This window comes from Mesocricetus auratus, unplaced genomic scaffold (assembly GCF_017639785.1).
Source record: "Mesocricetus auratus isolate SY011 unplaced genomic scaffold, BCM_Maur_2.0 Super-Scaffold_100004, whole genome shotgun sequence".
NCBI classification, from domain to species: Eukaryota; Metazoa; Chordata; class Mammalia; order Rodentia; family Cricetidae; genus Mesocricetus; species Mesocricetus auratus.
In genome coordinates, this window is record NW_024429189.1 from 92,239,940 (window position 1) to 92,262,562 (window position 22,623).

The following is a 22,623-nucleotide window of genomic DNA, read 5'->3' on the forward strand; positions in this document are numbered from 1 at the left end:
GAATTGAAGAGCAGCAGGCAGCTGCGTGTCACACATGCCCACCCCAAACAAGGACTGAGCTCTGACACTTACTTAGGTTGTTGAGGAAAACCTACCCTCTCTCTGGTTCCCTCCCTGTCTCCACCCTATTCCTTTTGTCAGCTGAGCCACTGACAAAGCAGGCATGAGATAAGCAAGAAGACCTGAAGAAACGCCAGGGAATGCAAGGACCTGCAGAGCAGACAGCACCCGCTCAGGTCCAGGAGGAAGGAAAATAGAGAAACAGAGCTTACTGAAGGGAACTTCCATCGCCAACCACCTTTTAAGGAATTGCTACTTAATACAAAGCCTTACTTTGTACTAAATTAGCTTAAATGCTCTTTTAAGACTGAAAACCCAGTCACACTTCTCAGAGATTTAAAAGCCTTCTCGTTCTTCCCATTCTCTTCTGGGCTCCTATCTACCTGGCCTCGCCTGGACAGTCCTGCCAGAGTCACACTGGCCTTCTGCGGCATGACCACCACTTAACCCGCAGGTGTGTGTCTGCTCAGACCTCTCTTTCTTCAGTGGAGCCGTCCCTTACCCCCAAGACTAGATGATGCTCTGCTTCCCTGGAAGTTTGGGCTTACGCTGTGCATGGGAGTAACTAATTCTGTCATGTCTGTTACTGGGTAAGGCCTGTACTGCATCTAGGCTGCATGTTCCTTAACAGCAAGGGTAATGTGCCTTGCTCACAGCTACGATTCTTCACGAGTCTGGCACATCACTGTTACTGGATGCATGGGTATGAGCACAATCTTTCATGATCTGTGGCATGAAGGACTCCACATCATCCAGATGGTTGTGACCTAAGGATGCCAGGATGAATTTTTTACATCTCTGTTTAAATGAGCACATTTATAAGTTTCAGCTGTACATGCTCCAGGATTGCCATGAGGTTGTACCTGAAACCACTGTTTCCCTGCACCCGAAGCCATGGCTCTTGACTGCCTTACTGTAAGGCAACATTCCTTCTTCTATTGCTTCGGTCATGCTACCCCTTTGATGTGGTTTAAACAGGGCAGGCTCATACCAGATTCCACATGATAGTGAAGAGAGAGGCCCAGCAGTAGGACACCCTTAATGCTGCTCCTCATTCCACATGTTTCTGTTTAGTCAGCTGTTCCTGCCATCTCACCAGCGTTATACTTTGTATGTCAGAAATCCCAAGGGAGGATCCAGTCTCTACAGAATCAAGTGACTAAAAGATCATTGCAAGACAGTCAAGGCCTAGAGACAATGCCTCTACTCATAGGGTAAGCTCTTCCTAAGCAACAGTATGAGCTCATAAACAATAGTGACCTAATAAGGTTGGATTTTTGCCCCCAAATGCTAATTCTTCCCATACTCAAAATTATCAAGATTGAAAATGTAGATGACATCTGCTTTTATAACTAAATGCTGTGAGAAACCTCAATAAATATCACTGACAGGATTGTTGAGTAAATGTAGACTCCATGAGACATGGAACAAGTCAACTTCAGCACACTGAGAGTACTGTAGAGTGAGCAAGGTCCATCCCATTGTTAAATCCAGCTGGCAATTCCCAGGAGGAGGGGAAGGAGAAGTTACAGCTCCAAGAAAGCATGATTTCAGAGGCACCTACACTTAGTTTAAGTTTCACTTTTTAGCCATATAACTAAGAAAGTTTAGAGTTTTACATTTGATCTCAGCCAAAAGGCTGAGAAGTAATTAACTTAGGATTTTAGTGGACCGCAAAGAATTTCATGGAAAATTCTGGCTGGCCTAAAACTGCTATGTATACCAGACTGGCCTTGAACTCACAGAGCTCTGCTTGCCTCTGCCTCTGGAATTCTGGGATTCAAGCAAGTACCACTATGGAATTTTAATTTCTATCAGAAGGAACTATGTTTTTAGAAAGGTGTAGAATGGTGATAAGCAGAGATATAAAACAGTCAGTAGGCTACACTGGCAAAAATAGATCCAAAAGGTGACAAATGGTCTGCTGAGTCCTTAAAAGTCGTTATTCAGTTTCCTCCCCACCTCACCCTGCAAGACTTGCCTTCCTAAATAAACAAATAGTTCTGACAATCAGAAAGAAGCCACTCGCTGGCAGTGCAGCTGCTTCTATAAACTTATTTCTAGGGACTCACGTGAGAGCAAAGGAGAAGCGTGAAGCTCTCGAATGACACACAATGACATTCTGGCTTCTCTAGGAAGCCTGCAACAAAGACTGTGTGTCCAGTTTGAGGTCTGCCATTTAAGAGCGGGGTCACACATTCGTATGGCTTGAAAGGAGTTGGAGTGGCATCTGGAAGGCATTGTACTTACCTACTGACCCGCTCTGTCCCATACAGTTCTCATACACACCGCTGCACTTAGAGTTCCCGGGCTGTACAAACAACAGATTGTAGGATGTTTATCAAGAGTACATTTTTATAACCTTCAAAGAAAAAGATAGCTTTCAAGAGAATACAGCAGGCAACCTCACTTTGCGGCACAGGCAAGGTCTGACAAGCTGGGAATGGGGAATCTGGAGGGAAGCACGGTACTTGATGGTCTTCCTTTTGGAGTTAGTTGCAGAAATGAATCTGATGGTGGGGGATGTCAAAAGGACTGTCCACATCCTGTGTCTTGAGAAGTTACATTCCAGCACTCAAAGTCTCAGCTAGAAAGTGATTTTTAACTTAATTTGTGTGTATGTTTGTGCATGTGTTTGTGAGTGTGTGTTCACATAAGTATGGAAGGCAGACGTCAATGTTGGGTGTCATTCTTTGGGAGCTGTCCAGCTGGGTTTTTGAGACATGGTCTCTCACTGATTAGGCCAGGCTAGCTGGTTAGCTGCAGATCCCCAGTTAGCTGCCTCCTGCCCCCTCTGCAGTACTGGGACTACAAGCACATGCCATCTCACCTGACTTTTTTTTAATGTGAGTTCAGGGGATTACACTCAGGTCCTCATGCTTGTATAGCAAGCACTTTACAAACTCAGCATCCCAATCTCTGCCTAATTTTGAGATGACAAACTAGAACCCTGCTCTACTGATGCTTGTGCTAGACTCACTTGTCACTCTTGAAAACCTCAGCCAACTAGAGGGCTTCAGTCATCCTCATCTTGACATGTATGCTCTTCAGCAATGGAGTGAAGATGTGTTGATGCCTTGGAGAAGTGCAGCATGCATGCTTTAGAAAGATTTATCTGGGGCTGGAGAGGTGATGGGTCAATGTGTACTGCACTTGGAGAAGTGCAGCATGCATGCTTTAGAAAGATTTATCTGGGGCTGGAGAGGTGATGGGTCAATGTGTACTGCACTTGCTTCATGAGTGTGAAGGCTGGAGTTTGGATCCCCAGAGTCTATGCCAAGCCCTATGCAGTAGAACTCTGTAATCCCAGAGAATGTGTAGGGGAAATGGGAGGCAAAGATAGATGAATGCCCAGAAGCTCCCAGAACGTCTACCCTGTGGTATGAAGCAAAACAAAAGATACGCTGTCTCAAGCAAAGTAGAAGGCAAGGACTCACCGTCTGATTCTCCTTTGGCCTCTACATGCATGCTGCAGCATGTACATGCCCTTGCACGTGAATGTGTGCACACAAAACACATACACACCACATTTGTAAAAATTAAAATAAAGGAGTGGATTTAATAGGCTTATCTGATGACATCATGTAAGATGATCTGAGGGCATGTAATCAATGACAGGTATGTGTCTTTCAGAATCACTTAGGCAAGTAGGACCAGAACTTGATAAGCTTCAGTAAAGTCAGAGTGGATAAAAAGGATATTCACATGGGAGAAGCCTGGATACTGGACACAAGTTGATATGGGCTCTGAAATGTAAGAAAAGGCAGAGTCTATTGATGAGAGAAAGAGAGACAGTAGCATGAATAAACAAGGCTATGGAAATTGAGTGTGGCATGGTAGTGCGCCTTAACCCCTGCAGTCATGAGGCAGAGGCAGGTGGATTGCCGTGAGTTCAAGCCAGGGATACATAGTTTGGTATTAGAGCTGAAGAGCCAGGTAAGGGTTGAAGGTAGTAAAGATAGAGACAGACGTATACTCAGGCTACAGGCTACAGGCAAGATCTAAGCCCAGGAGGAGCCATGGAAATGCTAACAGGGTGGCAAGGTAGGACTGGGTTTTCAAGGAGGAAATGGGAGAAACTATGATAGAAAAAGGAAAGACTCAACTTGCCCTTAAATGTATCAGGAATAGGCGGGGACATGGCTCATTGGATAGAAAGCTTTCCAGAGAAGCCTAAAGACTGTGGTTCAGGTCTCTAGCACCCATGTACATACCAGACAACTCCCAGCAATCCCAACGCACAAGAAGCAGGGAGAGAGAATCTGTCCAGCAAGCTGGGTGCTTGACTAGCTGAACAGGCAAGCCCTGGGCTCAGCAAAAGACCCTGCCTCTGTAAATACAATGAAGAGTGTTGGACATCAACCTCTGGCCCCCATGTGTGCTCACACACATAAGATTACACATATGTGTACATATCTGTACCCAACAAATATGCAAAAACAAATTGCAAGATGAATCATGGCAACACATGTGGTAGAACAAATGCAATGAGTCAAATGTTATCCATGTGGATGTTCACTATAAGGATTCTTCCAACTATAACAAAAAGTTAGACAGTGGGGGGGTCTGGGAGCAGAAAATGAAAGGTTCAATAAGTGAGCACCAAGATGAAAATAATGTTTAGGCAGCCAACAGAAGAGGATTCAAGGAAGAGCACCCGACAGGTTGCAGCCCTAAAGATGCAGGGCTACTAAAGGGAGACGTCCATTTAGCAAGTCACTAGGAGCCATTGTAAAAGTCATTTGGATTAGGTTGTCAAGCAGAGTTAGGACCTCAAAGTCACGGTGTTCACGTGAGAGCAAGGATGGAGACTATGTCCTTAGAAATGGGAGTGAAAGAAGGTGAATCAGCGATGATTAGGTTGCATGGCCAAAGCTTATCCACAGGCAGAAGAGAAAGACCCGGTTGGGTGAGGTTGAGGCAGAGACTGGACAGAACAAGGACATAGAGCTGGTAAGAGGTGTGTGTCAGTGCAGGCAGGGGAGGGTTGTATTCGGACGCAATGGCTCAGGAGGAGATGCGAGAGCAGGGGGAGACTGGGAATGTGGAAAGATAAAGATGAGAGTGATGCATTGGGTGATTCTAGTGAAGACAGATAGGATGCTTGCGGAAGCTGTGGGTAGGGTGTTGGAAATAAAAACAATCCAGTGTAGGCTGTGATTTACCCTACTTTTGAGAAGACCGTACTTTTGATAAACTCATCACATCTGGAAAATCCTCAAATCGAGGGCTCTAGTGGTAAGAACAGAATCACATCTCCAGTACAATAAAACATTACTTACTAAATAGCACAACTTCTCACACCGGATAGGGCAGTAAGCCATTTGGTCTGTAGCTTGAACCTTGATCCGCACATCTGAAATGCCGCCTACAGGTGGCTGCTTCCCTGGCATTGCGTTGTAATAGTCATGATCTCTGTCTTCAGATGTGCCATCCGTGTGTACCTCCTCACTGCAAGGGGAAAAAAGAAGTCCCAAGAGGCTGGGTGGGAACTCAAAGGCTAAATGAGATACAGAGAGATCACGGCCAGGCAAATCATCCTGGAAAACTGTGCATTGTGTTTTTTAAGTCCACTGCTGTGATTAAGCAATATCAAACATCTGGACTGCCATGCCGAATTGTTTAGAAGCCTGTAGATAATCCAAATGGAGGAAGCCAGCGAAGAGTGTCAAGGGTGAGGCATTTGCATTTCTTTCCAGTAGTAATAATATTGATGGTAAACAATGGCTCGCCTGGATAGAAGGCTGTTTCAACAGAGCATCATAAAAATGTAAAGTCTTCTTAAGTGTCTCTGGCTCGCTGCAGTTGCTTCATTTTGGAAATGCTTTGGTCAAAGAAAATTGAGATATTGTTCTTTGGGTAGAGGGCCTAGCCCAGTGTGCTAAATTAAGATGAAAAGAATAAAGAGCTGTGGCCAGCTATCTTGTCTGCACAAATCTACACACGTATGGTATTCATAAAGAACATTAGAGTCACATGTGGCAAAGTGGGAGAATTCTGTAAACATGTGATTGTTTTAAAAAATTGAAATAGGATAAAAAAGAAACAAATAGGCTTTTCTTCCAAACTGGAATTAACAAAAGTTTCTTCTGAAAAGAATAAGTCAAATCAAATCTCTTTACGATTTTGCACGCATGTGAGGGACGATGCGATTGAGCGCAGCAGGCGTGTGTGTGCCAAGGCACACACGGGAGGTCAAAGCCCAACTTCGGCAAGTCAATTCTTGCCGTCACTCTTGGTTTTGGCTCTCTCATTTCTGCTGCTTTCCCGTGGACTCCACCTCCTGTCTCACCGTAGGAGCTCCAGGACGGCAGATGCATGTCCCCAGGGCCATCTTTCTACTAGGTTCCTGGGACCAGAACCCAGGTCATCAGGCTTGAGTGCTGAGCACTTTTATCCACGGAGCCATCTTCCCACACCAAATCAAGTCTTCTTAGGCCGAGCTAGCCTACTAGCCCACATGACTGTGTAGGATCCCGGGTAAAAATGTTAGCAGCAGGACTCCCAGTAACCCTTTTCTCTGTTGCCCTGGATGACCTACCTCATAAAAAGGCATCTTCGAGCCCAGTGCTTGTTGATACACAGGATGACAATTTGGGGAAGGGTACATTTAAAAATCCCCAAGGGTTTCATTTCTTGAACATGAAGTTGGTGGCAGGATCAGCTTTCATGGCCTCGGACACCAGCTTCTTGGGTCCCATCTGCTCCACCCCCACAGACTACAGCCAGTTATAACACCTACTAACAGCTAACAGATTCCCGAGGAGATCTTTCTTACTATCTTTTTCTTCAGCTTGGATTTACTTTTTACTAATATGCGTGAGATCTGCGTTAAAGTAAATCTGAGGAACTTGTTAACATTTGTTATTTTAGAACTCTGTGCAGTCCACAGTTTTGTGTAACACTGAAGAAACCGGGTTGATTTCTTCCCACTTTAGTGTCGGAAGAATGTCTGGATAAACAAGAGTGAAGGAAAAGTAAATAGCTCTTATTTTTGTACTGAAACTGTTACTTGTAAGAAAAAAATTCATCTCATTTGTGAACTTCAAAACATCATAGTAAGTTTTTTTGGTGTTTTCTTTTTAGACAGGGCCTCACCATGTATCATTGACTGGCCTAGAACTTGCTGTATAGACCAGGCTGGCCTTGAACTCACAGAGATCTACCTGCCTCTGCCTTCCAAGTACTAAGATCAAAAGCGTGTGCCATATGCCCCATCGTCATAGTAATGTTTCAAATATTCAGAAAGACAGAAAGTTAAATAACTATGAAACTCTTAACTGACCTTTCCCAAGTGTTCAAGGAAGGATTTTTCAAATACTGTTTGAACCGGAGTTCAAAGGCCTGTCCTATGGTGCTTATAACATCTTGGGCCATTCCACTGTGACATTCTAGTATGTGGCACGCTGTGAGGAGACACACAAAAAGTATTGTGAGGACGTTATACAAAGTCAAAATTGTCCCTGAACACAAATTTATAGTTACATTAAAACAAAAACCAGGCTTACAAACTCACTTCATCTTTAAAATGGCATAATCAAACCTCATATTCCATACAAATCAATGAGAAAAATACTCAAAATCTACATAGAAATTTTGGTTTCAAGGTAGATATTTAGGGCTCACACTTTATCATCTTAATTTTTTACAACTTTGTGTGTGCCTGTGTGTGTGTTTGTGTGTGTGTCTGTGTGTGTTTGTGTGTCTGTGTGTGTGTGTCTGTGTGTCTATGTATGTGTATGTCTGTGTGTATGTCTGTGTGTGTGTCTGTGTCTGTGTGTCTATGTATGTGTATGTCTGTGTGTGTGTGTATGTGTGTGTGTGTGTTTGTGTGTGTAGTTCAGAAGACAATTTGTGAGGTCAGTTCACTCCTTCCACCATGTGAGTCTCAGGAGCAAACTGAGGCTTGGTAGCAGGTATCCTCTGGCCATCACTTTGGACATGGAAAACCATCTTGACTGAATGATGTTGTTACCAGTTTCATGCTAGCTCTTAAATTCAACGCAGGAGATGAGAAGTACAACAGTCGCACAGGAAGCACTCACACCGGAAGCAGTCACACAGAAAACCAGGTTTGAGACCTTGTGTTGCACGGTAGATTACAGAAGACAGGAGCAAAAAGTAATTTCCAAACATACCCCTGAAATGAGTGCCTGGCAAGGATACAACGGAGGAGACGCCTTCCTCCACTCACCCTTTTGCCTTGTTGTTGCTGCCATAAACCAGTGACGCCGACGACGGAGAGCCTCGCTGAAATCCCACTTAAGAACTTTACAATAAGACTTAAATTCCAGATTGGGTGAAGGTGTCATTACCAGATACTTACAGGTTTACTGGACATAGTCTCACGGAAGCCGTGAATAAGGACATTTTCACAGGTTAAATAAACAAGGCAGGGCAATTAACAGCACATCGCCATTGACACATAGGTTGCTACTATGTTATTATATGTGACTGTGTTCTACCACCTCTCTGAAACCAAACACCTCTCTGTAGCTAACCTTGAGCTCCTGATGGGCCTTGCCTCTATGCCCAGGTGCTTAAATTGCATCAACCGTACTCAGCTGTATCATCCTTCTTGACTTGGCCAGCATGTGGTATAAGCTTAGGGTTTTGCAATATGGAGAGTTAATTGACTGAACTTTTCAAAGGATGAGTTAGGAAGGATACTTAGGCTAATTTATAAATAGAAGTAATAATAACAAGAAGGTTACAAAAAGATAGGAGTAGTAAGCCGTAAGAGAAATAAGATAAATAAAGCAGAATATTTTGATACTTTAAAGAATTGAGACATGAGGGATAGTTTAATAGTAGTTCAATACATGTGAGAATGTTGTTGCTGTTTTAAGTGAATTATTTTCTCAAAACCTGAAAGGGAGGAAACGTGAGGTAGACAAAAGACAGCGTGTAGGGGATTAGATGAAGTACTGGGGGTACCATTTGGGCGTTCCTTATTGTGACTTTATCACTGGAACAAATTCATCACAAGGACATCTGAGGAAGGAGGGAGGCCTGCTTTCATGAGTCAAACCTGCAGCAGAGTCTTGGGAGACACTTCACATACATGAATGTAGAAAGTCACTCACACCCCTGACGGAACACTCAGTGGACAGTTACTGATAATAGTCACTGCAATAGTTCAGTGAGCTCTGTAATGGGGCTTCTTCAGCTGGACAACAACTCAAGGGATCTCCCATAGTCTCATTCCAGAATTAACCTGATTTAGGGGTGAATGATTTACTAATTTGCACATTTTATCTGAATCTCTTTCAGTATTTTTAGCAGTGGGCATTCATTATGCATAGCGTTTGGTTTCATACAATTCCTTTCAAGTACTTCATGTAACTTGACCATAGCTATGCACTCCCCTTTCTTCATTTAGTCTTCCTTTCTCTGTCCCTCTTCCAGGCTCATCCCTTCCCTCAGTCTCCCTTTGCTTTCATGTCGTGTGTGTGTGTGTGTGTGTGTGTGTGTGTGTGTGTGTGTGTGTGTGTATGAAGGGGAGGAGTCGGGAGACATGTGAGCCAGCTGCCCAAGATACCAGAAAACCAGAACCAGTAAAGCCATGGCCACATGGCAATACATACATTAGTAAAAATGAGTTAACTTAAATGTAAGAGCTAGTTAGTAATAAGCCTGAGCTATAAGCCAAATATTTTGTAATTAAAATTAAGCCTCTGACTGATTATTTAAAAGTGGCTGTGGGACATGGCAGGACAGAGAAAAATTCTGTTTACATACTTGTGGGTCAAGATGTGAGCTCACAGCTACTGCTCAAGTGCCATGACTGCCTGCTTGATGCCATTCTCCTGCCATAATGCTCATGGTCTCACTCTCTGAAACTATAGATCCTTAATAAAATCCTTCTTTTACAAGATGCCTTGGTTGTGGTGTTTTGTCACAGCAATAGAAAAGTTGCTATGACACTACTCCATGGCAAGGTCCTCACTTGCAAGGACAATAGGGCAGGAGACCTGTTTACCTTAGAGAAAGTCTGGCTTTTCTTTTTCATAGCAACTTAAGCCCTCTGAGGAACAGGACAAGCAAGTTAGACACAGAGGAAGAATTAAGCCTGATTACCACCCTCTGCTACTTGAGCACAATCTAAGATGTTTTGAGGTTTTTTTGTTTGTTTGTTTGTTTGGTTGGTTTTTTGAGACAGGGTTTCTCTGTATTGCTTTGGAGGTTGCCCTGGAACTCACTCTGTAGACTAGGCTGGCCTTGAACTCACAGAGATCCACCTGCCTCTGCCTTCTGAATGTTGGGATTAAAGGCATGTGCCACCATCACCTGGCCTGAGGATTTTTTTAACATCTCTGACTTGAATGCCTAGAGATGTTGGTTTTGTCTGTTCAAAATAATTTTCTGCTTTGCTTTGATTACCCTGTTGTTGGTCTATTACTTTTTAAGAAGATTGGATAGAATGAAGAAAAGAAAGAAAAGGGAAACAGAAAAGAAGAAAAAAGCAAGGGCACCTAGCTCTCTCCATGAAAATGGTACTGGACAGGTGCCATGCCCACCCCCAATCCCCTTAGGAAACACCCTATTTTGTCAGGGCTACTCTGTGAACACTTTTAGTTTGTTCACAGGCTGGCAGCATAGGAGTAGACTGTGAGTCACCTACAAAACTGCCAAGCCAGAATGCTTGGTCAGGAACCACCCCCTCTGCAGCTGCCAGGCAAGGGAAGAAAGACAAATACATAAGAAGTGTCATGTCCCCAAGCAGAAAGTGACTCTTAGTGACATCAAAATAACCATGGCAGTCTGAGCTTTGCTGTCCGCATCTGGAATTAGTGCAGACCTGGTTTCTTTGCCAAGTCCACAGCCCTGCCTGTGCATATCAGAAAGAGTTAGGAAGAGTCATAGGAGCCAGGCAGCAGTGGCTCATGCCTTTGATTGCAGCACTTGGGAAGCAGAGGCAAACAAATCTCTGTGAGTTCGAGGCCATCTTAGTCTACAGAGTGAGTTCCACGTCAGTCAGGACTGCTACACAGACAACGCCTATCTGGAAAAACCAAAACAAACAAACAAACAAACAAAAACAATAACAAAGGAGTTTTGCTTCTTTAAGTTTCTCAGAGGATGAGTCTGTGACCATCATGGCTAGGACTATGGCAGCAGGGAGGCAGGCACGACAATGACCCAGTTACTGAGACACTGAATCTTGGTCCACAAGCAGCATGAAGCAAAGGGAGATAATTGGAAAAGATGTGAACTTCTGAAACCTCAAAACTCACCCCCAGGGACATGTCACCTCCTGGATCTCACTGTATACCCCTGGCTACCCTGGAACTCACTATGTAGACCAGGTTGGCCTCCACTCACAGAAATCCTCCTGCCTCTGCCTCCTGAGTGCTGATATTAAAGGCGTACACCACCACTATCAGCTAGCAGTCTGCATTTTTCATAAAGACCAATATTTGTCTAGAATTAGATCTTGAAAATGACAGTCCAAAGATCAGTGGCTCAGATCATCCACCAGATGGTGCTGTGGGATGCAAATTCACTACAGGCTGAAGCAACTGAAAACATACCACAGTACTTTCTAACCAGACATAAGTAATTGGGCTTGTTCACGTTGATTTTCTCTGGGGGGGGGTGGGCTTTGGTTTTACAATTCTCTCAGAATTCAGCCCATGGCTTTCCTATACACAAATCATCCAGGTAAATGGGGGCCTCTTTTTAGACTAAGTTGAGACAAATATGCAAACCTCCTTAGCCTACCACAGCTTTGGCGAGCTGAGGACAGCACCAACTTCCTCACAGCTGCTACAGGAGAAGGCTGGCCTAACCACTGAAATTTTTACTGGAACTTGCCTTCCCTACAAAGAAGGCCTTTCATAAACTAAGAGTCCATGAAAGGGTCCTAGCCTACAGGTAGAGATCTCATGTACTGAAACGGGCGTGGTCAGTGCTGTGGGTACGTGAGATCTCTATCTACACTAGCCAAGATAGGAAAATGTGATAATAGCTTGATATGGATGCAAAAGTTGAACAAGGTGTATGGGATGGCGCATTGAGGACTATCAGCAGGAAGTCTGCTCTCCTGTGCCCACCTCCATTTCCGGCCAGCCATACCTTCCCCCTCACCCTTGCCATCTGGCTCTGCCTTCCTAAGGTCACCTCATCTGTCTGCTCTCTGCTGAACTGAGCGGTGCTTTCTTCTCCTGGTCCCCTATTTCTCAGTGGGTGAGCTCCCCCAGGGTCTTCGCCAGGAGAAAGTCCTATTCCTCCTAAGTAGGTCGTCTTTATCTGACTTCCTCCCCTTCTCAAGTCATGTCACCTCTGACTTCTTCACTCCGAGAGCCTTAGCCCTCTCCACTCCGGCTTCCTCTGTTGGTGATCTTACTCTTAGCTAAGTAGAACTCGTTTTCCAAAACCTGCACCTGCAGCTGGCTCTAGTTCTCTCTTTCCTTCTTTCTCTCTTCTTTGCCTTCTTTCTTAGGTATAGTTTCTACTGCTGTGATGAAACGCCATGATCAAAAAGCAAGTTAGGGAGGAAATGGTTTATTTAGCCTACGCTTCAGCATTGCTGTTCATCACAAAAGGAAGTCAGGACAGGAGATCAAACAGGGCAGGATCTAAGAGGCAGGAGTTGATTCAGAGGCCATGAAGAAGTGCTGCTTACTGGCTTGTTCAGTCTTCTTTCCTATTGAACCCAGGACCACCAGCCCAGGAATAGCACTATTCACAATGGCTTGAGCCCTCCCACATCAGTCACTAGTTGAGAAAATGCCTTACAGCTGGATCTCATGGCGGTATTTCCTCAACTGAGGTGCCATCCTCTCTGATGACTCTAGTTTGTATCAAGTTGACACAAAACCAGCCAGTACACTCCACTTCCCTCCCTACTCCTCCCTCCCCTGTCTCTAGCTCTCTCATCTTCCATCCGTCAAAAACTGCTTCTGGTGTTAGGCACAAGATGGGCATTAGCAGGCTTGGAAGCCATAAGGATGGGTGCCTAACTTGTGGTCAATTTTGGGCCTCACCTCCCATTTTCCAGGTCAAAAGATGGAGGTATAAGTGCTTTGTTGAGGCCCATGAGGGGAAAGGTACTTCCTTCTGGTCCAAGGAATGGAATCTGCCCTGAGTGGACACCTGCCATTTCCAGACACCCTGAAGATTAAAACACTGTACTACTGAGTCCAAGTGGGCCTACTAATTGCCTGGCCAGGAAGCCAACTCTTGGTAAAGTGAGAGATAAGCTAAGAGATAGGCAGGGTAACCACCCCTTCAAAAAATAATGTGCTTATAGCCCCCAGAAGTCTCTCCCTCCTTATAGTTGTCCCCAGATCTTCTTTGCTAAGCATGCTACTTTTCTGAGTTCTACCTTAAAAGCTTAACTTCTATCCCCCACTTTCTATCCCTTCACTGGATACCGACTGAAATCTTAGGCATATTTGCCCTGATACTCTGGGCTTTCTCGCTGTTTTCTGTGAAGGTCCCTTAACCCCACTTCTATGGCTGCTTGCTGACTCCCATTGCCTACTCTTATCCACAACCCCTCCTCTTGCAGGCAGCTGCCAGGACTTACAGCCTGCCTGTCCTGCAGTTTTTCTCTCAGGCTCTAATGAAATGAATTTCTGTGAGAGTCTGTTTTAAAACTGTTTTACTAAGGAAACTAAGAGCCTATGAATGGGACTCCCCGTACCTAGCAAACATGGACAGGAGAACTGTCCTTCCCTTGGGTAAACTCTAACTTACTGGTAATTTTATGTCACCTGTCTGATTCCACTACTTTAATTCAAGGACTTAGAACATTAAAAAATATATAATAAATATTCCTTTTAAGAGTTATAGAAAATAAAAAGGTACAAAAAGAAAATTAAAATCACCCCAAATCTCAGGGACAGCCATTAGCAGTTTGGCACAGAACTTTCCAGTTTTGTTTGGTTTGGTTTGGTTCTGTGTAAGTCCCCCCTCAAAAATCACCCAGGGTCACAATATACAGAGCACTCACATTCTGCTTTGTGCACTTAATAGCATAGTGGATGTTTTGCCCATGTCATTACTCATTCTTCTAAAACAGTCTTGATTACTGCCTTGTTATACATTCTATGGACTGGTTTAATTTTTGACAGATGCACACTGGAATAATCTTTGCCTTAACATATAAACATACATGACAGTGATTTTAATTGTTTGATCTTTGTACACAGCCTAATTAGTTCCTGAGAAATGAAACTGCTGGTTTGAAGATCACCTGGGGCAATAGACTTTTGATGCAAATTGCCAAGCAGCTCTGCAGAATGTTTGCACCTGTGCTCCTGCTGGTGCGGCTTCTCTAAGCCACACTTGCAATGTCCTAGCATTAGAAATTTAAAGATGAAATATGACATCCATAAGGCTTGTGTTCTTGATTGCTAGTAAGGCTACCTTTCTTTCAACTGCTTCTCGGTGCCTCGCAATGCTCTTGTGTAAGGAAGCTGTGCTCAGGACTTGGAGTTGGTCCACCCCTTTACTGGCCTGAGGAAAATCACATTTTTCATTCTCCCCCCAAGTGGGGTCTGTCTATACAGCTGCAAATTTTATATCTTCCTGCTCCAGCCTCCTGAGTGCTGGGATTGTAGGTGTGTGTCACCATGCCTGGATTTAAAGCACCTCACTTTTCTCAACGTTAGTGTTTTATGTATCTATATGACATACCATTATTACCAACGTTATGAAGATGGCATGAATTAATGGGGACAAAGTGTGCCTGGCAGTGTCTGCAATGTGGTGAGCGTGTAATATATGACAATACTTTCTTTGCCTTGCTTCTCTGTTTCATTGTTGGTCCTTTCTTATTGACAAGAACCTCCACCTTCTTAGTGGAAACTTCTATTCCGTCATCAACTCTTGTTATTAGTCTACAGATTTGGTTCAAATTGTCCCTCCATCCTCGAGGAAATTTAGATCAATACGACCTTTGTCTAGAATTAATGAAATCTTATCTGAATTGGAATCTCCAACTCCAGACTGCTTTTCTGTTCTCCAATATCACTGTACAGATACAACTGCAAGAGGCACAATCTACAATTGCAGTACAATGGCTTGGAACTCGCTCTGTAGACCAGGCTGGCCTCAAGCTCCCCCTGCCTCTGCCTCCTGAGTTCTGGGATTAAAGGTGTGTGCCACCACAGTCCACACGTAATACTTTTTATAAAGTGCAAAATCTTTGTTGGCACCTGGTGACGTATCGGCATCCTCCATTCTCTCCAGTCTTTCCCTGGCCTGTCTTTTCAGCTGTGGCTCTCTGGCTTCTGATCTTCCTCCTCCTCTGAAATCCTGTCTTTATGGATGCTCTCATCAGCTGCACACACAGTTATCTCATTACACTGTGCTTCTACCTGCACAGACCCTAACGGAGCACAGACCCTGTGAAAGCTTCTATTCCCCGGAGACCTCTCCTCCCCCATGCACATCCTACAGGTTATGTTTGTCCCTCTCAATAGATGATGAGTTTCTGCCAGCCATACTTTTCTGTCAGCTAGCTCATCCTTGGTGCATTAGGATGCAATTAATCTCTCTTAATCTCTCTCTCTCTCTCTCTCTCTCTCTCTCTCTGTGTGTGTGTGTGTGAGTGTGTGTGTGTTGTGTGTGTGTGTGTGTGTGTGTGCTCAAATTTATGGGGGTTCTTCTCTGCAGATACACAGGACAGGAAAGGCACAGGTGATGGGGAAATAACTGATTTTTAAACCCAGGAAAATCACCTTATGATTCTAAGTTATGGTTTGATACACTTGTTTTTCCTGAGGAAAGAAAGATGAAAGACAAACAAAATTACATTTTCTAAGTGTTTTCTGTTATTTATCATAAAATACCGGAAGCTAAATGTAAAAGACAACTATGGTCTGGCAAGATGGCTCAGCAGGTAAAGGCACCTGCTGCCAAGTACGATAACCTGCGTTCAATTCCTGGGCCCCATGTGATGGAAGGAGGAAATGACTCCCACTAATTGTCCTCTGGTTTCTACTGCCCACCATGGCACATGCATGTGAACACACAGCAGACACACAATCCAGACCCACACACCGAGGCTTGAGGATTTGAATCAATCTGTCACCTCCCACACTGAAATGGGGGACATTACTATTCCACCCAGCCTTTGGGACTGTGCCTTGTGCTTATTACCTGTATGACAAGCTGACACAAAAAGAGAAAACTGAACCCTCGGTGCTGTTTGTTTCTGAAACCCCACAATAAGCTCAGTCAACAATGCTCAAGAATACCTTTTCAAAGGCGCATGCCTCTAGCTGTGGGCTCCTCCATGCAGCCTCGCTCTCCTGAGCCACTCGGCATGGAAGGAGCACTCTGAATGAACATGCTATATCATAATGTTTCCTGCCAGCTTCACTTAATTAACCAAGAAGAACGATTTGCGTCTACATGGCCCTCATCCCCAGCAATGTACTTCAAACTCCTACTATAGTTGACTCAAAATCAAAAGCAACAACATGTCTGCAGATATCCATTGACTCAGATGTTTGTGTCAACTATGAACTTGACAGAGTGTAGAATCACCTGGGCAGGAGGTTTATGGGCATGGCTGTAAGGAATTTTGATTAAGTGAAATGGAAAGACCCACCCACAATGGGTGGCGCCATTCCCAGGCTGGGATCCTGGACTATATAGAGAGAGAAAGAGAACTGAGCAGCAAGCATGCATTTGCCTTTCTCTGGTTCCTGATTTTGGATATGACATGACTTGGTGTTTCAGGCTCATGTTACCTTGACTTCCCTGCCATGACAGCTACCCTTAAACAGTGGGCCAGAATGAGCCCTTTCTCCCTTACATTACTCTGGTAGGGTTCGTGATGACAGCAACAGGAAGGAAACTAAGACAGTGACAGATGCCAAAGTGAATTCACATCTGGATTCCAGATGCTTTCCTTTATCGTCTCTTTAACAGGGTTTGAGGGTCTCAGACTGGCCTGGAGCATGGCATGTAGCTCAGTCTGGCCTCATATGTGCAGTGATCCTGCTTCCTCCTATGCACTTCTTATGGTAAGAAACAATGTTATTTAGAAGACCTCCCAGATAAGAAAGCAGTTAGTTGGTGGCTCTTTGCTGGTAGCTTTTCCTGTGCTCTGCTCCTCCATCTCCTAACTGCTCTCTGACAGTTATCCTTCAACATTACATAGCTCAGAGTGACTCAGTTTCAATGGGCTGAAGTGTTGGTCACCTGCCGTTTCTTTTCGACCTTCTCAAGACTATGTCCTTCTTGGCAAGCAATTATCAATGCCTATGTGCCAAGCTCTATGCCAATGGCTGCTTCTCATAATTTCACTCTGACAACCACACTGCTTCCATGGCTTCAGGTTTCTCCCTAAATGCACCTACTACAGCCTGCCAGATCAATTTCTAGAGCTCTGCTTTGCAAACAGCAACTCCACCCATCTACCCACGGGATCAAGACCCTGCTGGTTAGCTCTTTCCCATCCACACCAATAGAGTGTTCCTTCTGCCATATGCACTCTGAAGTTGCACTTCCCAATACACCGTGTGCATGGCCACCTTTGTGAGCTATAGCTCTTTCACTTCCCAAAGACCACTCCATGTTAATCAATTAATTGGGAGCAAATTCCATTGCTTGGGGGGGGAGGAAGTTCCCGACTCCCAGTTTCCATTTAAGGGGAAACTGGCCCAGTCGCCCAGAGGAATCTGAATGCCCCAGGGGTAAGGATGAGAAACAGGACTAACCACATCTGTCCAGAAAGGTCCAACCTTCTAAGGAACTTCAGGCCTTTAAAGTAAAGCATGGCCAGGAGGTGCATTTCTTAGGCAACCTTGTTATGCCCTGGGATGAGACATCCACACAACTCTTCCACTCAGTCATTCAAAACACCGTTTCTGGGCATCACTTATGTCTGAGCCATTGTGAAGAGTGTCTGAGAAACAACAGTAATCAAGATAAGTCCCTGTCTCCGTGGAGATCTCCGCCTGAGAGAAAGAACACATGAATCACTCAAACAAGGATGTGAGAAAAACAAGTAACAAAGTGTGACTTGTTCATAAGAAGAGGAAAAACCCCTTGCCGTGTTCCCCATCTGTTCAGAGGATCTTGCCTCATTCCTCTTCTCTTGGGTACCATGCATATCTCTTAGAGGGGTGGGGAGGAGTGGGAGCTGGGAAGAAGAGAGGGGGAGAAGAAGAAGAGAGAGTAGGTCATGGGGGAACAGGAAGGTTGAGTGGGGGGTAGAATAAGGGAATCATAGGTTAGAAGACAGATCAGGCACCAGTGTGACCTCTAGCGATCTAAAGGGATGACACCAATTGGCAAGCTAAGCAATAGTGGAGAGACCACCCCAAATGCCCATTCCTGATAATGAACTTGATGTCTATAACCATCCTGGAGCCTTCATCCAGTGACTGATGGAAGCAGAGGCAAACACCCACAGTTAAAACTGAACTGAACCCAAGGAACCCAGGGACAGACAGAGAGGAACAATGAGCAAATTGGCAAAGAATGGGCTGGCAAAACCAGCAGAGACAGCTGATCTGAACAGGGGGAGAGCTCTTGGACCCCAGACCGACAGCTGGGAGGCCAGCATAGAACTGATCCAGACCCCCTGAATGTGAGAGTCAGTGAGGAGGCCTGGGCAACCTATGGGGCCCTGAGCAGTGGATCAGTGTTTATCCCTGGCAAACAAATAGACATCATGTGTCCATAACACAAAGAGGGATGCTCTCTCAGCCTGGACTCTTAGGGGAGTGCCTGGACCCTGCCCTGAGTGAAATGACAGACTCTAGATATCCCCTATGTGGAAGGAAATGGCGATAGGGTGGGAGGCTGGGGGGGGGGGGGATGGTGGGGGAGTGCGGGAGGAGGAGAGGGAACTGGGATTGACATGTAAAACAAGCTATCTAAAATGAAAATAATAATAATTTAAAAAGAAAATATATTTGAAACAGAAAAAAAGAAGAGGAATACAGTGCCATGGTGGGGGTGGGGAGCACATGACTGGAGGCAGGAGATGCCATCAGTCGAGGGCCTCTCAAAAGAGACACTGGAGCTGAGACCTAAAGGTGGACAGGGCTTGCCAACACCCACAAACACCTGAGTTCTATCCCTAGCACTGCATAACGCTGGGCATGGTAACATATGCCTATACTCCCACTTAGGATGTGAAAGCAGGAGGATCAGAAATCCTTAGCTACATGGTGAATTCAAGACCAGGCTTGTCTCAAAAAAGACACCACATACTCAAATTCAAAGTAACACTCCAGGCTCTTCAGTAGCAAGTACAGAGGGACTCATACATACATACATACATACACACACACACACACACACACCACAAGCCTACAACAATGTCTCACTGAGTTTTCAGAGCAATTCCTTTATCACCCAGGGATATGCCAGCCCTGCTACTATAGCCAAAAGAGCTTCTTTTCTGAGTATGTAAATACATAAGCTTTTTAGTTTGTCAATATTTCAAGTGACTGAGATTTAAATACTGACTGCAAATCTTTCCACTTTTCTCTGATGGTAGGATTATTAATTTCCAATTCAAATTTACATAGTTTTCTTCAAGTCCTTCAATATCACAATACAGTGATGGTGCACCATTGCTCTGTGTGATACTCATTACTGTGTACATTAGAAATAACCAATTTGAGTTGTGTTTTGTTTGCTTGTTTGTTTTTATAGTTGATACCTAACAGCTCTTAGAAAAAACTGGGAAATACTTTTCCATACCTCGTTGGTTGACTGGATCTTTAGCTACATAGGCGACATAGTCTGTGGTATCCTAGTAAAAAGAGAAACAATTGCATTTAAAAATGAATGAATTGTAACCACTAGAAGATAAGACTTCCTTAAGGCGCAACACTGAGGCAAACTCTTAGTCAGAACTTTCTCTAGGGCAGCGGTTCTCAACCTTCCTAATGCTGTGGCCCTTTAATACAGTTCCTCATGTTGTGGTGACCCCAACCATAAAATTGTTTTTGTTGCTACATCATAACTGTAATTTTTGCTTCTGCTATGAATCATAATGTAAATACTATTTTCCAATGGCCTTAGGTGACCCCAAATGGTGTCACAACCCACAAGTTGAGAACCATTGCTCTGTGACATACGCTTTAAAGTTTAACAACTAAATCTGCATGTAATGACCCTCAAAGGCAGAGTTGTTAAGACTGAAAATTCAGAGGCAGATTGCATCATTAAAAATATGCCGGGCATGGTGGCGGATGCCTTTAATCCCAGCACTTGGGAGGCAGAGGCAGGCACTCTCTGTGAGTTCGAGATCAGCTTGGTCTATAAAAGCTAGTTCCAGGACAGCCTCCAAAGTCACAGAGAAACCTTGCCTAGAAAAAACAAATAAATAAAGTAAAATAAAAGAGAACATAGCTAAGAAACTCTTTAAAAACTGTCTACGAACTGCCTGTCCCTGAGCTGGGTTGAAATGTGCATGGAACTGAACAGTTACAAATATAGCAGAAGCTGGGATGTGGCATTGAGATTGGCCTGTGTCCAACAAACTCATGTGTATCAGAAGATGAGTTGATCAAAGTCCTTTCTTTGGTTGCCGGCTTGTGTGTGTGTGTGTGTGTGTGTGTGTGTGTGTGTGTGTGTGTGTGTGTGTGTGTGTGATGCAAGTTAGCTTACAGAATAATAAAGCAAAAATATAAATTATTTCATCAATAAATGAGGCAAATCGTTTTAAAGCAGAGAACCATGAATAACTTAAGTTCAAAAAGAGATATGCTGCTGACTTTGTGAAAACAATCAAAAAGGTGGTTGGAAATTCCAGCTTTTATTGAAAACAGAAAGCTGATGAATGGTAAGATTTTAATAATTAAAGATGCTTTTGTTATCTTAATTCTCAGAGGGGAAAAATACCTACAATGCCATTTCGGAGTATAAAAATGGTCCCTGGAGGGAAGATGCAGTCTACCGGCAGGAAGTAAAAGCCACGTTGGGAATGCCCTCCAGGATAGCCACTTAACAACCACAATGAATCACGCAGGAAGCAAATTTCAGGGTCAGCAGAACTGTCTTAAGTCATTTTTAAAAATAGCACACATCTAAGTAGATGTCTCAGGCAAAGAGAAAGATGGGTTGAAATGGCTTCTAAGTAAGTAAGGTCCTGTCTATGTGTTTTGCTCGCCTCTCTTAGAAGTCAGGGTCATTACAGACTTGAGACACTCTGAGACCATGCCCAGCCTATTTCATCAACTTCCAAATGATTTCCAACCTTCTAATAGCTTGAAAATTCTATGACTGGAAATATTGCAGAATAGTTACATGGAAAGAACAGATGTCAGGCAATGTCTTTTGCTTTTCACAACTCTGTGCCATGGTTTTGAAATAGAGAAAGCATGATGACTGTAGAAGCATTTACAAGAGATGCTTGAACAGTTACTAGAAAAACAAAAGCTTTTTGAGAAAGAATAAAAGTGAAGGTGATGACAGGTTAAGAAGAAAACTGGAGACAAATTGGTAGGAAGAAAAGATGATGCTGGCCCACATGGGGACTTTTTTCACCCAGCTTCACCTTCCCTGCTCCCAGTTAACTATTTCACTGCAGTAGCTCAATGTTTCCTAACACGAATATGGATACAAATTCTAAAGGCCTCTTTGTGACCACACCCCTGCATGTGCATCATCTCACTTGATTCTTGCAATACTGAGGTGATAGGAATTATCTGTCTTGTAAAGGAAGACCCCAAACCTTAGAAAAGTTAGTACATCAAATATACTTGACTCCAATGCTTAACACTAGCCTACACTGCCTTCCTGATAAGAAGGTAAAATTTCCCTGGCAGGGGGTGTCCTAATGCCAATGCTTAGGATAGAGCCTGATCATCATTTAAAACCCAAGCCAGTGGATTTTCCAATTGCAGAGATAGATGTACAGAGTTTCCCACAGCGAGTGGCTTGATTTTGGCAAGGACTGTGCTTGAATGAATTTAAAGTGTTGAAGCTAAGGGTGAAAAGCCTTACAATTCTGAAGAACGTGGGATGCAGAGTAAATGAGAGTCTGTGCACCAGCCCTAACATGACAGCCACTGTGGAAACTTGAACACGGTAAATTCAAGGCAAACACCAATCATTGTTTTTTTAAGTACATCATAAACAGGAAGCCTCTTTAAAAAGTGCTTGAGTCCCTTCCTGATAAATCTAATAGGCTAGGAGAAGAGAAAGATTCGCTTCTCTCTGTGTGTGTGTCTCTCTCTGTGTCTCTCTCTGTGTCTCTCTCTCGTCTCTCTCTGTCTCTCTCTCTCTCGTCTCTGTCTCTGTCTCTCTCTCTCCTTTCTCCTCTCTGATAGCCCAAATTTTGGTTTCATAGTTGAGGCCAAATATAAAGTTGAATAGATTCGAGTATAAATATACCCCTGGGCACATCATGAAGCAAAAGCCATCCTGCAAGCCCAGTTTGCTAATGGATCTGCAATTAATTAACCACGTATGGAGCCCCTCTCTAAAGACTCTGCTACAGAAATGAAACTGTGAGGAATCAAGGAATGACACTCCGAAAAGTAGTCTTAAAGAGAAACCCTGCACAACATGTGGGAAATGAACACTATATAACATATTGACAGAGAGCACCAGCAAATTCTCCCTCCACAGCTAACC

The 22,623-nt window shown here is 44.0% G+C and overlaps 1 protein-coding gene across 1 annotated transcript in view; it reads right to left on the minus strand.

Annotated features, from left to right (window-relative positions):
• Shc4 (SHC adaptor protein 4) overlaps positions 1-22,623 on the minus strand; it is a 100,076-nt gene that overhangs the window by 15,500 nt on the left and 61,953 nt on the right. Inside the window, exons 6-9 of the mRNA XM_040746212.1 lie at positions 19,741-19,792; positions 7,346-7,466; positions 5,343-5,511; positions 2,311-2,371 (exon numbers count right to left, since the gene is read on the minus strand). Coding sequence (XP_040602146.1) covers positions 2,311-2,371; positions 5,343-5,511; positions 7,346-7,466; positions 19,741-19,792 — 403 coding nt within the window. The remainder of the gene's footprint in view (positions 1-2,310; positions 2,372-5,342; positions 5,512-7,345; positions 7,467-19,740; positions 19,793-22,623) is intronic.